The sequence below is a fragment of the Hippocampus comes genome, unplaced genomic scaffold, assembly GCF_001891065.2.
Source record: "Hippocampus comes isolate QL1 unplaced genomic scaffold, H_comes_QL1_v1.1 scaffold31, whole genome shotgun sequence".
Classification (NCBI taxonomy): Eukaryota; Metazoa; Chordata; class Actinopteri; order Syngnathiformes; family Syngnathidae; genus Hippocampus; species Hippocampus comes.
In genome coordinates, this window is record NW_017806069.1 from 64,467 (window position 1) to 78,261 (window position 13,795).

At 46.2% G+C, this 13,795-nt stretch overlaps 1 protein-coding gene across 3 annotated transcripts in view; it reads right to left on the reverse strand.

The window, feature by feature from the left end:
• LOC109530174 (melanopsin-A-like) overlaps positions 1 to 13,795 on the reverse strand; it is a 19,773-nt gene that overhangs the window by 3,004 nt on the left and 2,974 nt on the right. The window contains exons 1-11 of one of the 3 annotated variants that reach the window (XM_019893749.1): positions 10,480 to 10,937; positions 9,509 to 9,614; positions 7,872 to 7,992; positions 5,865 to 6,001; positions 5,181 to 5,314; positions 3,475 to 3,678; positions 2,427 to 2,598; positions 2,128 to 2,289; positions 1,824 to 1,931; positions 1,314 to 1,485; positions 1,082 to 1,186 (exon numbers count right to left, since the gene is read on the reverse strand). In XM_019893749.1, the coding sequence (XP_019749308.1) occupies positions 1,082 to 1,186; positions 1,314 to 1,485; positions 1,824 to 1,931; positions 2,128 to 2,289; positions 2,427 to 2,598; positions 3,475 to 3,678; positions 5,181 to 5,314; positions 5,865 to 6,001; positions 7,872 to 7,985 (1,308 nt within the window). In that variant the 5' untranslated portion in view covers positions 7,986 to 7,992; positions 9,509 to 9,614; positions 10,480 to 10,937. Of the gene's footprint in view, positions 1 to 1,081; positions 1,187 to 1,313; positions 1,486 to 1,823; positions 1,932 to 2,127; positions 2,290 to 2,426; positions 2,599 to 3,474; positions 3,679 to 5,180; positions 5,315 to 5,864; positions 6,002 to 7,871; positions 8,379 to 9,508; positions 9,615 to 10,479; positions 10,938 to 13,795 lie in introns of those variants that run through there. The other 2 variants (XM_019893747.1, XM_019893748.1) reach the window with 2 other exon arrangements.

A 13,795-nucleotide genomic window follows, 5' to 3' on the forward strand; every position in this document is an offset into this window, starting at 1 on the left:
GGGGGGCGTAATGCGAGTTGTGGATTAAGTCTGAAACTCCCAGATTACTGGATTACTCTTTGGACCCGCTGTAATGGAGGTCTCAGGGAAACTGGCCTCTGTGTGTGCGCGCCTGGTTTGGCTGTACTAAGATGATTACGTGAAGAGACGGAAATGCTCCCATGTGTCCCACATTGAAAGAAAGAAGCATGTGACGGGCCCCGACAGGTTGCCGATTATAAAGCATTGGAAGTAAGCGAAATGACCCCCGTCAAGGCGCGGCTGTCTAAGGTCCACCCCCGACAACAAAGATGCCTGAATGCGAGTCAATGAAGCAAAAATGTCGCGAAATACTTAAAGAACGCGAAATAAGGGATTTTAAATGTTCTTTTTCAAAACTGTGAGAAAACTGACCCCCCCCAAGTTTTTTTTAAATGTTAATTTATACATGCAGTATTTATATATATGCTGTATCCTTTTACTGTATGATGCATCGAAGGCATCGTGCAAAGTGGTGCCGCGGCGAGCGGCCCTCCAAAGGCCGCAGCGCAGCACCCATTCAAACATGTGATGGAGACCCAAAGCCATGTGACCTACTTGATCACAAGAACTTTCTGTCTTGAGTCAGCAGGTCTTTTCCATTTTTAGTCAGGCCAACCAATGTGATGACTTGTTTTTTCATTCCTTCGGCCACACCCAACACAATTTTGCCATTCGGAGCCTGCTTGTTGTTGCCTGGAGCGTTTTCTCCATCAATTGCGGCCGTTCAGCAGATGGAATGCAATGCGTCAATTGGATTCAGGTCAGGCCATGACAAAACATTCCCACTTCTTTGGCCTCCAAAACTCTGAACTTGCTTCGGCGGTATGCTTTGGGTCATTGTCCATCTGCACTGGGAAGCACCTTCCAAATTGCATTTGTTAAAACTGGAGCACGTAAAGTTGCCCGAAACACTTCCGAATTCAGTGGGTAAGTAAAGCTGCCGATGAAAGTGGTTGTCTTGTGTTTATTGATGTGGCGACTGCAGACAAAAGACTTTTTGCAGGCGAACGAGTAGACTCACATGTCCACACCGATTTTAACACTGCTTCAAACCGCTTACCTTTAACCTCTGGCTGGAACGTCGCGGATGTCTGACATCACAGGGCGCCTGATGGTTCACAGGCGCTCGGAGGGAAGTGTCGTCGTCCATATCGGAGAAGCGGGCCTGAAGGGGAAATGCGATGGTCAATGAGGCGCCGACTAACCGGGCGGTGGGAACCGGGAGCGAGGCGTGGCGGGGCCCAACGGGGTACAACGCGGACATCCCATAAAGACAAACGAGCGGCACTCACTGATTCGCTGTCCGACTGGGAAGAGTGGGCAGGCTTGCAGTGGCGATTGTTCTCCGACTGGCTGGTGAGGGTGGAGCGGCGGGTGGACTGGAAGCTGCTGCTGCTCAAGCGGTCGCGCACGCGCACACACAGCAGCGCACCCAGGTAGGGCACGTAGCGGCTGATTGCAGACCTACCACATCCACGTCGAGTCATGCTGGGAAATATTCTTGACATCTAGTATTTGTGTTCAATTCTCCCTTCCTGTTTATTTTGGGTGTAATTCCATTGTCGGCCACTAGATGGGGGGCACACTATTATGTTTTACACTAAATTTCAAAGAAGTGAAAACAGGAAGTATTTCAAGATCAGCTGTATTTATGCTGTGTGACATTGAATGTCTTAATCCTCTCCCATCCAGCTTTTTACGCCTACAGAAAGCGACAGCTGTGGGGTTCATTTTATAATAAAAATACGAAATTAGCCAAATATGGGTGTGTGATAATATTACATGCATGGTATACGTCCTACCTGTACTTGGGGTGCGTGATTGCGTAAATGATGGGGTTGTGGATGGCTGACGCTTTGGCGATCACTGCCGGGACAGAATTCATGTACGGGGTCAGCAGGTCTGCATACCTAAATCGAAAAACAAATTCAGGAGATGAATGGATAGAGAGAGAAAATGAAAAGATCATCAGTTGAGAACATTAACAGAAAGCCACAAAATATGTCATTATTTCATTCAATTATTGGAAAAAAATGATCTTAAAAATAATATTCAAACATACTAAGACAGTGACACGCTGTGTTGCTGTGTGACACTCACACCTACCCGGCGAAAGCGGTGAGCGCGGTGCAAGAGTAGGGGGCCCAGGAGATGATGAATAGCAGGATAACAATCAACGCGATCTTGGCCATCTTCCACTCGCTCTTCATCTTGTGGAACCTCTTGGCCGACTCCCTGGTGCCCTCACAGTTGATCTTTTCGAAGGCCCTGCCCAGCATCATCGGCGTTTAGCATTTTAGCTTTAGCAGCAGAGCTGGCAAAAGTACTCATGTTCTGCGATTAAGTACAGTACTTGCACTTTATTACTTCCCACTACTGTTTCTCACAGACCGAGTTATACCGACCGGGTGGTGTGTCGGATGGCCCTGAAGATGCAGCAGTAGCAGAAGATGATGACGATCAGCGGGATGAAGAAGACGAAGGTGAAAAGCAGCATGGTATAGGAGCGCACGGCCGGCGTGAACGTCATGTAGTCCCACGAACACGACGTCATGAGACCCTCCGGAACGTAAGCGCCTGTAACGTACGGTACATACTATCCAACAAATATACTTATGAAGTGGGTTGAGGGTGTGTGCGACACAGAGGGAGTTGCCAATTTTCATTTCTATACAGCACTGTGACAAACTTAATGTTTGGCATTCCCCACAGCTCTGCCCTTGGTCCTCTGACTTTGTCTGTGTATGATCGCAAAATAACACAGGAAGTTACCATGTTTCAATTGAACTTTTTTTTTAAGACGTCTTTTTTTAATTCATCATATTTATTTAGAGACAACAGTGACTAAATTAATATTTTGGTGATCACCAAGGCTCTGTCCGTGGTCCCCTCATTTTCAGTAGACTAGCACTTTTTCACATAAGGTAAATTACTGTGTTCAGATTGTCCTTTTTAAGGCTTTTTTTTATCCCCTTATTTTTGTCTTTCTACCTCTGCTTTCTCACATCATCACAAGAGTTGTTTTGTTTATTTTTGCTCAGCACCTCTCAAAACTCGGCCGCCTGCGCGAGTGTGTCTATTACCAGCAATTAAGGGAATTTTTCACCGTGTTTCCGAGCATTAATAAACATCCGTTTTACTGTGCTTGCATCTAAGTGCCATCTGTAGAGAAAATGTGGAGGGGAAAAGACAAAAAACAGCAATTTTCCCTCACTCGTGTGTGTGTGTGTGTGTGTGTGTGTGTTGGACAGCCTGTAGAGTTAAGCAGCCCTGGGGGAAAAAAAACAAGACAGCAGCAGTGTGAAGTAAGGTAAACCCTCTGGGCGCGATATCACCTAATTGCTTTTGCACTTGTGACTGACGTGTTGACACACGGTAAAGGAGGCTGGCACATTGGAGACACACGCACGCACGAGTGCACGTCCGCACACACAAACGGAAGTTTGCACTCACTCCAGCCGAAGAAGGGAGGCAAGCTCCAGCCCATGGAGTACAGCCAGGCCACCGCCACGATGCTCAGCGCTTTCCTGCGAGACATGGCCCCCAGCGAGGCCAACGGCCGCGTGATCACCACGTAGCGATCCACCGCGATCACCATCAGCGTCATCATGCTGCAGATGCCGAAGAGGGCGCCGCAGAAGGCGTACAACTCGCAGCCTGCGCCAAGACAAACAAGGGAAACGGAAGTGACACAAAAAAAAAAAAAAAAAACACATTTTCCCACAGCGTCGAAAAAATCGCAGGCGGCGGAAAACAAATGTGAAGCTGCCGTCCGAAATTCAACTAAAAAGTGGCTCAGGGATTCACAGGAACACAGAAGTCGGAAGGAATTGTGGTTACATAACGAAAACGTCTTGTTTTTGAAGGAGGATTGGAAATGGCCGAATCGTAATAACGTACGGGATGGGTTATTGTGAGCAAACACGAAGGGGCCTCGGTTGCATGAGCGGTTGAAAGAAAAGAAAGAAAAACCAAAGGGTGCACCGAGAACAGGGTTTCAAATATTGACTTTTCCCCGCTGTAATAAATGCAACGCGCACGTTGTCATTCAGCCGTTGCAGGACTGCAAACATGCCTCCTGATTGACTTGATCAAGTCGATCCATTATGCATGAAGATGCCTGACATGCTTCTAATGGATGAGCCTCACACACACACACACACACACACACACGCACACACACACGATCGGACAAAATCAGCCAATCATGGCCTAATCAGCTACCGTATCCTCAGGCCTTGCGTATTTATTTCAAAAGCAAACTATCAAACATGTTGGCAGTCACTCTCCTGCACAAACACACTCTCTCACGGACACTCGCGTGCTCGCTCACAAGACACACACACACACACACACACACACAGACACACACACACACACACACACAGGGAGAAGTTGGAGAGTGGCAGCAAAGTGGACAACAGCGACACACACACAAAAAAAAAAAGAGATCAAATTCATCCCAAAAAAACAACAACACCCGCCAATGACACCGAGCAAAACAGATTTTATGATCGTGGAACTGACTTCATTTGTATCTCCAGGCCCTGCTTGTACCTGTGTGTTGTCAATCCATAATTAACAGGATGAAAAGAAAAGACAAAAGGATTGAAAAGATGAAGGGGAGTTGTTTTTTTTTTTTTGCAATCTCTTTAATCATCTTGGGTCTTTGGTGGGCGAGGGAATGTACCGCTTTCTTTTCAAGCCTTTTTCTTTTCTTGACTCAAAAAAATTATTTTTTTTCTCCCCCCCAGCCCACCAGCCCCCTTCTCAAGTCGACATCGGTGAAGTGGTGGCGATGATCGGCCCTTTTCATGAAGGTCAGGACAACTCCTGAAGGAAAACAGGCTCTCTGCCGACTATCACTGTTTGATCAGCGGATCCTCTCGTTCTACACTCCCGCTGGGACACACACACACACACACACACACACACACACACACACACACACACACACACACACACACACACACATTTTTCAACACGCCGAGTGATGGAATCGGGCAGGAAGAGACGTCCTTCAGCCGCTTTGCCAGGCGTAAGCGATGATGGCGGCGCGCGCGACGCCGGCGGAATGTTAACGGCCGTTCACGCTCGATAAGGCGGCGAGCAAAACAACGCCGGCGCGCATATGACTTGGCGATTCGCGACGAGGCTACCTTTCTTGGCGAAGATCCACCTCTTGTGCATGCTGGTGACGAAGAAGACGGGCGCCTGAGTCAGACACATGAAGAAGTCGGTGACGGCCAAGTTGATGATGAAGATGTTGGACGGCGTCCGCAGGCTTCGGCTTCTGCGAGCAGATTAGGACTTTGTCAGTTCGTCATTCGCCGCCGACACTACATACGGGGCGGAAGAAAGTGGGCTCAAAGTTGAAATCGATCAGAGACACTATAATACAAAAAATATATTTTTAAAAAAGTGAAATAACAAAAACAGCAAATACACCCCCCCCAAAAAAAGCTATGAAATAAAACTAAACAATATATGATCAAATGAATAACGGTGGGAAAAAAAATGAAAACAAAGAAAAAAAACTAAAAACAAAATACCAAAAATATAAAAATAAATATAAACCAACATAAATACAATGAAAAAAAATCAAAATAAACAAAATAAAACAAAAATAAGATGCAAAAAACAAAGTCAGAAACCACAAATCAAACCACAATGAAAATAAATAAATAAATAAATGGCCGGAAAAGCAAAGTGTACAACTAAATATATAAATAAGTCAACAAAAAAAAAAATCCATTTACACAATAAACAAATCCAACCACAAATGTATACAGTATATGCACTGTTGTAATTCTTTGTAAATCAAAAAAAAGGAAGGTCTGCACCTGCAGAAAGCGTATATGACCAGAAAGTTGCCCAGAATGCCTGTGATGCCCACGAACAGGATGACCACCCCGATGGTGTAGTGCGCGTGGTCCGGGACGTCCACCGTTGGAAACAGGTGGCTTGGAGCCACGGCGCCCTGGTAACAAACACAACAACAACAAAATGTGGCATTATGACGACAGAATTCCAGATTACAATCAAACAGGGGCTAGAGTGAACTGAATCAAATAAACACGTCAACTGAATCAAATAAAACCACAAATAAAAGCGACACACTCGTTAAAATAACAACAAACATAAAAAAATAAAGCAGCGGCAAGAGTGGCCCAAGGTAATGGCAACGGAATCCACTTTTCCAGGACAGTGTCCCTCATAAAAAAATAAGAAATAAAGTGCACACTCAGTGGCCCAATTTCATTAGCGCTGACAATGCAATATGGAGCGTAATTCCAAATGCGAAAAAGGAAGCTGTAATGATGGCGAGGGCCTCGCCTGACTTGTTGCCATGGCAAAGCATTTTTTTTATATTCGTTTTTTTTTTTTCCAATTAGAGTCACCCAATCATGACAACGCTTGAACAAACAGAGCTATGCCGCCGCCAAACAAACCCCCTAAACCTTGATGTGAAGTTAGTTTTTGAAGGGCAACTGGACATGGCTGAAATGACCATAACATGGCCCATTTAAAGCAAAATGGCAGAATTTTGGAGTCAGTGCAAATCAGGAAGGAAGGAAGGAAGGAAGGAAGGAAGGAAAGGATGCCGGGAGAAAAAGCTGCAAATGTAACAAGTGCATGTCAATCTGTCTGTCTCATAAGATATCGATTGCGGCCATGCAGCGCAACCGATGTCGCCGACGCTAACAAGATACTTGCTAGCTTCGCTTCAGCAATCCACCAACGGCGCACCCTCGTGCGGACGACCATCATATTCAAATAAATGATTGATTTGCGTCCCGATCGGGCCCACTGCATGCCGAAGAGGCAGTCCCAAAAGGTCCACAACGCTCCAATAAGAGATTCACCCAAAATGTCATAAATTATTCCATGATTTTAGCATCATTAAAAGGCACTAAACCCGGCGGAATACTCCCAAGGGAAGGTATGGTGGCCATAAACGGACGTAAATCAAGGCACGCAAAGTACCCCCTTTCAAAGCTGCGATGCGCGAATTATCAATTTATAGTAGGGGGAAAAAAACCTAACTAATAGGACTTTTGGTAACGATGGAGGAAAAAAAAAACACCTTTTTAATTCAATAAAAAAATGGATTTAATTACAAATTACAAGGCCAGTGAACCCTTGAATCGACACACAATGTCATAAACCACTGGAAATATCGGTCCCGGGTCTGGCACTGGTTCCCTTTCGATAACACAGGTGTGACTCATGTTCTTTTGAAATGAAAAGCGCGGAGAGGACCCCATGTAATGGTGCACCCCCACCCCCCCGACCCTAGAGAGGCACCACTTCTCCATCCCAACTTTCCACCATGACAGCAGTCACTCGGTGAGTCGATTATGCAGAGCAGCTTGCTTCCTGACAAAAAAAAAAAAAAAAAAGGGGCTTTTCCTCCAGGAAAAAAAAAGTCACAAAGCAAAACATCCACCCTCCTGCTGCTGCTTGAATGCACTTTCTCGTCGGCTTTTCGGTGCCACAGCAGCACATAAACAAACCGAATTGAGCTCACTGCGATGCTGGGGGGACATAAAACGCGTCCTGGCAGACTGAAATCCTGAGGGGCTTTTTTTTTTTGTCACATGCCAACACCCACCACAGCTGCTTTGCTTCACTTTAAGACCACCTCGCACCACTACAAGAGAAACAAGTCACTGCGTCCATTCAGGATGCTTGTGAATGACGGCAGGGGAGGATTGGAGGGATTTTGTCATTCATGCATGCATGCATGCATTCATTGATTCGCACCTACTGGCTCGTATGAATTTATGAATGAAAAAACATTTTTGGGTTCTGTCCCTCACCATCCCGTGTGTGACTGCTTTACTCACGGCTGTGGTGAGCGGCACCAGCTCCAGCAGCCGGTGCGGCGGACCGATGGAGCTCACGTTCCACGCAGGCTCTGGCGTGGGCATGCCGGGTCCGGTCAGCAGCCGGGAGTCCATTCCTCCGCTGCGCTCACACACCCACACACACACACGCACACCCACACCCACTCACACACTCACACGCTGCATGTCCATAAAAGTCTCAGCTGAGAGGAGGGCGAAGCAAGCGCGACGCGTTCATAGTGAGCGCGCAGCAGTGGAGTCCAAAGTGTGACTGCATGGGTTGATGCTGGGAGCGTTGCAGGAAGGGGGGGTGGGGGGGAAGAGGGTGTGAGGAGAGGATGGAGTTGTGCGTCTCGCACGCTCTTTTTTTTTTCCTCTCTCACTGTGCGGCATTCAATCCCACATTCACGTATTTCTCAGCACTGTGTCAGTAGGTCTGCTATTGTTTTTTATTTTATTTTTTTTTAACACCACTTTCTAGCTTTTCATCTTTAACGGTGATCTCAGCTGCGATACATCACACACGTGCACGTGCAAACACACACACACACACGCACACAAAAATACAATATTGAGAAAAAATTAATAATTGGAAAACTTTTTTTTTTTTTTTAAATATATATTTTGTCCAAATACAACTGAGCTGAGTGCTCCATTTTAAAAATCCAGCAAGGCCTAATGAACGCAACGAATGCCAACGGGCTGGCACGACTTGATTGCCGCTTGCCATGAGTCGGTGCCGGTGTACCTAATGAAGTGGCCAGTGGGTGGATTCTTTCCCATAATGCAACATGTCTCTTTGTCTTCACATCTTGGCGGTTTACGCCGCCAAGGCGCTCGCATTCGGTCTTTCCCATAATGCAACATGTCTCTTTGTCTTCACATCTTGGCGGTTTACGCCGCCAAGGCGCTCGCACTCGGCAGATCCGAGATGACATTTAAGCTGCCGGCAGCAGTAAGATAAATTGGAAATAATGGCACGGTGTCAAAAAACCCCAGAGGGATGAGAGGGATCGGAACCACGGACCCACTCGCATCTGCACCTCATCGCCGGTCGGCCTTTTATCGCATCTGACCTCCACCATCAATCGGGATTCTCACCCACAAACGACAACTTAACCCCCCGACCCTGACATCCACTTCACTGCTTATGCAACGCCGCATTCCATCAGGTGCGTTCTCAGAAATGGCACTGGTCCCAATGGGAAAAATTTGTTGTTATTATTATAAGTACACAAATAACTAAATATTTAATAACTGTATATTTATGAAAAAAATACAAATAAAAAGTTCAATACATTAATGACATGAAAGTACAAAAAATGAATTGGAAAATAGAATTTAAATTTTTTTTTTTTTTTTTTTTTAAAAAGGCATTTTTGCAGAAAAAAATGAGCGAATCTAAAACCTGTTTTGCTGGTTAACTGCGCTAAAATCCACTTGGCTGTCGCATGCCTGCGTGTTCAATTTCCACCAATAATACAGGGCTAATGCTCCCAAATACCGACTAATTCTTCGTAATGCGCGCTAACTCTCAGAGCGTGCCCGGCAGAGCGCCTCTCGGACGCTACAACAGAGAAATTGGGACCGTAGATCAAATTCCCCAGCTGTGTGTGTGTGTGTGTCGCATCACTCACAGGAATACATCCGGAATCTTTTGCGGCCCCTTGACCTTTGCGTGGCCTCACATCCATCTGCCTCCCAGCCACCACCCAGAGGAACACCTTCAATCACTCATGGCGCCTTGAAACAAACAAACAAAACAAATAAATAAATAAATCCAAGCAACGCTTTTTAGGACACAAGTTGCGCTCCCATGATGCCGAGCGGCGGTTGGCATTCATTTAAGAGGATCACGTCTGTTGGAAACAAGAACAGCCTTTGTGACACCAGCACGTCTCCCGATCTGGTCCAATAGGTCGTCTTAAATGGCCAGATTTGAAATCGGGAGGTGAGGCGCAGAGCACGTCAGTACGAAGGAAGCTGTTGGGGGTTGAATTTCACCAAGTCAATCACGGGAGGCGGATATGGTGTGAATTACAGACTACTACTTGGGTACATTTAGTTTTGTTTTTTGGGGGGGCAAAACCAATCCCCAAATTAGATTGTTTGATACCGACCCTTCAAAAAAAAGTCTTTTTATCCTTTTTTTTTTTTTTTTTTTAAAGAAAATAGACCAAACAAACGTTTTCTGTGATTTTTTAAGGGTGGAACAAATTGTAAGCGCTCCACTTTTGGGTTGGACGTGTCCAGGAGGTGCGGCGCTTGTCAATAGGCCATTCATGTCATCACATGTGAACACAAGGGAGAAAATTTGGAATAGTGGCGGCAACGGCCCGAAGCGGCGACTCAGCTGACTGCCACGTCCCTTTCGTTTTCAGTCAAGTTGACCAAAGCGGTGTGCTTTCTGCCCTCGGCCCGATGGCGCTCAGGCAAACGGGGACATTCCCGCAAAGATTTCAAACACGACGTGAGACAAGCCAATCACAGTGCAACTATGTGATGTCATTCCCAATGGCGACGCCAAAAAAGTTACTGGGTTGTGCTAGCGACGTTTGTATTGGCCTCAAAAGCAGAGCATTTCTTTCAGCAATCTCATCTTTGTTACCTTCACGACGTTAATGGCCTCCATGCTGAACTTGGCGCACCTGCCCGACTACGTCATCGTCAATGCGACCACTTAACAACTCCTTCTACGACTACTACTACTACTACTATGTTTACTTTAGGTGTACACTACTGCCACCTTCTGGTTTGGAGATTGTATCGAAATCTATTTTCTTTCCGCCCTTTCTTTTGAACGCGGTGTACTTCACGCTCGCTGGCCCCGATTGAGGAATTACACGGCGATCAAGTGGACGCTTGTGCTCTTTCACAGAAGTTACACGAGCAAGCCATTTTCTGACGTAACAGGAAATATAAACGTCCTTACGGTACTGTATGTCTCGGATATGCAAGGGTACAAGCGGAGGTCACGTGGAAAGACGTTCTCGGCGAGCTCTCCTGCTGCAGCTTTGTGCCGCGTGAGAGGCTGCCAAGAAGTGAAGCCAAGCAAAGACACTTGTGAACCGCAAGGTGACATGTCAGCGAGGCCCGTCTTCTAGTCCTTCATGCAAATCATGTCACTCGAGAGTGGGGTCAATTGTCAGGTCGCGGGGGGGAATTTAACCTCCTTGTTGTTTACTTGCTTGCAAAGAAATGATCACTTCTTATGTAGGATGCCGATTGATTTCTTCGGGTCTAATGACGGCGCGCTGGAGCTCATCCCGGCTGTCGGTGGCCGAGATGTTCACACTTAGATTTACACTTCAGGACAATTTTGACACTTTACTGAACCGAGCATCCTTATTTTGGGGAATTTAAGAGAAGGCCGGAGTACTTGGAGAAGGTTCAGAATATCAGGCAAAGATGCTTCAAAATATGCACAATGTCAACATAAGAATCAGCTGTGCTTATGATGGAGTGAAATAAGGACTTTGATTTATAAGGGGGGGGGGTTCGACATAGTCAATATTCCTCATTGAAGTGTTTTAAAATTTTCCTTAGGCTCATCCAGCCCCACTAAAAAAACTTTTTTTTGGTGGGGGGTGGGGATGTGTGCATCCCTAATGATGAAAAACAGCACCCTATTCTACAAGTATAAACACTGTCTTGTAAAGGCGGGGAAGCAGAAGAATCGAGACAGGGGAGTAGGAGTTATAAAAAAAAAAAGAAAAAAAAAAGACCAAGCATAAGCATATGCGCAAACTGACGAGAGGAGATGAAGCACATCTGGACGCGACACGAGTGGCTGGAGGAAGCTGATTGGTCGATAGGCGAGGAGCAGGCCTGATGGGAACAAGGTGAAGACGGGGACGGACAAGCGCGGCTCCGGATTTGCGCCGCTTGCTCAGTGACAAAATGTTTCAAGATGGAGGTGGAAACATCAGCTTTGTTTTTTTGGTTTGTTTTTGTTGTAGTGGATGACGTCCCCGCGTTCTGGGGGCCAATGAACGTAGCCGTGTGACGACGCATCTCGGATGAAAAGCGAACCTGACCCCAACCAACTTGCGTTACGGCGCTCCGGAGCGAAAATGCCCCCTGAGCTGTGCTTACAGCCGGCGAGCAACTGCAGCCTGATGGCGAAGACGTCGGAACTGATGTCACTGCCTCATTATCACTTCTGCCTTCTCTCTTTCGCTTTACAATCCCCCCCATCCCACCCTTCCCCATTCTGCTTTGCTTGTTAACCGGCACCAACTCGTCTTTGTTTCTCCGGCTAACAACATTTGCTGCTCCGCGGGCATGCGGGAGCCGCCATTCCAATGAAGTAGAAGGCGAATGAATACTGACAAGACGTGGCGCCACGAAAATCAGCTAATGGCGGACCTTACAAAGGGAATAATGACCACTTTTGATTGACAGCTGTTGATGAGCATTGCCACTTAGCATAAATCCCCTTTTGCTTTAATTGGAGTACATGTTTTGTTGGGGAAGTTGGAAGGGGTTTTTTTTTGTTAGTTTTTTTACAGGGTAGTTCTACTAAGTTAGTTGGTTACTTTGTGAGTTGCCTCGGTTGGTGCTTACTGGTGAGGTACTTGATTGGTTGTTACTCAGTTGGCTTGGTCACTCAGTCAGTCGGTGATTAGTCAACCGGTTGACTGGTTAGCCACTGGCTTGCTCAATCCATCAGTTTAGGAAGGCAAAACTTTTTTTTTTTTTTTTTTTTAATTGGCTGTCATCAGATGGGGCACGCATGCCTAATCTTGGCATGGACTCAATCCCATATAAACATTCATTAATTCCTTCGTCTCCGATGGCGCTAATCCCTTTAACCCCTTGATTCCATCGCTCGCCTTCTTGTGTCGCACGTCTCAACCCTCGTTAGTCTTTTCTCGCTTTCTGCCATCTGGACATCCCATGTCCGACCTGCTGTCCTCCTCCGACACACACGCACACACACACACGGGGGCAAAAAAAAAAAAAAGACCTAATATAAATTCTGCCTCATTTTGCAAGTGATGGCCAGATAGAAGAAGCAGTGTCGTTCCGTCAAATTTCACGCCACATTTGCACAGCCCATTAAAAATCAAGTGTCATATCCAAGTTGGGGTTGCCATGTACCCCAACCCACCCTTATTCCAGGTACTGCACTTCCTTTGTGTTCACATTGAGCCTGACCTTGTTAGACGTTGCATAACAGAAGCAGATTACAAGCCGGAGCGAAAGCTTTACAAGGGATCATTTGTGCAAATGTACCGAACAAATCACAGCGGCAAAGCAGAGCCCACGCGCCACTGCAAGGGTTTTCATTTCAAGTGTGCACTTTCAATACACAATCTACAGTCACAACGTTGTCCTAAACAACGCTCTGCCTTTGCAAATGCCTCATGCATCGAGTACGTACACTGTATGCATTATATATATATAGTTCTATCTCCACACACACACACACACACACACACACACACACACACACACACACACACAGAGGTTATACAGTCCCAAGCTTTTCTCTGGGCTTGTATCCCTGTTGTCTTTTATGATGGAAGGGGGGGAATAAGCGAGAGGGAAAAAAATAATATGCAAATCTAATGCTAATGCAATCTTTGATAGGATTAATAAGGAAAGACAAGTGGGTGGAGGGGGAAGAAAAACAAACAACAAGAGACGCAGAGGCAAAGGCAAGCAAGGTTTTTCGAGTCAGAAGCCGAAGTTCTCGAGTCGCGCTTGATAAAAGACATTTCAAGTGCTGATGGACAGGGCGAGCGGGTGAAGGTGACATATTAACTAACCGTTGATGATTGGAGGACTGTCGTGCACTTTGCTTTGGAGTCAGCCAACAAAAATTTTGTTTGTGTCGTTTTCTTTTCCTGAGCAGATTTTTCCCAAGAAACTCTCATCTCTCTCTCTCTCTCTCTCTCTCTCTCTCTCTCTCTCTCTCT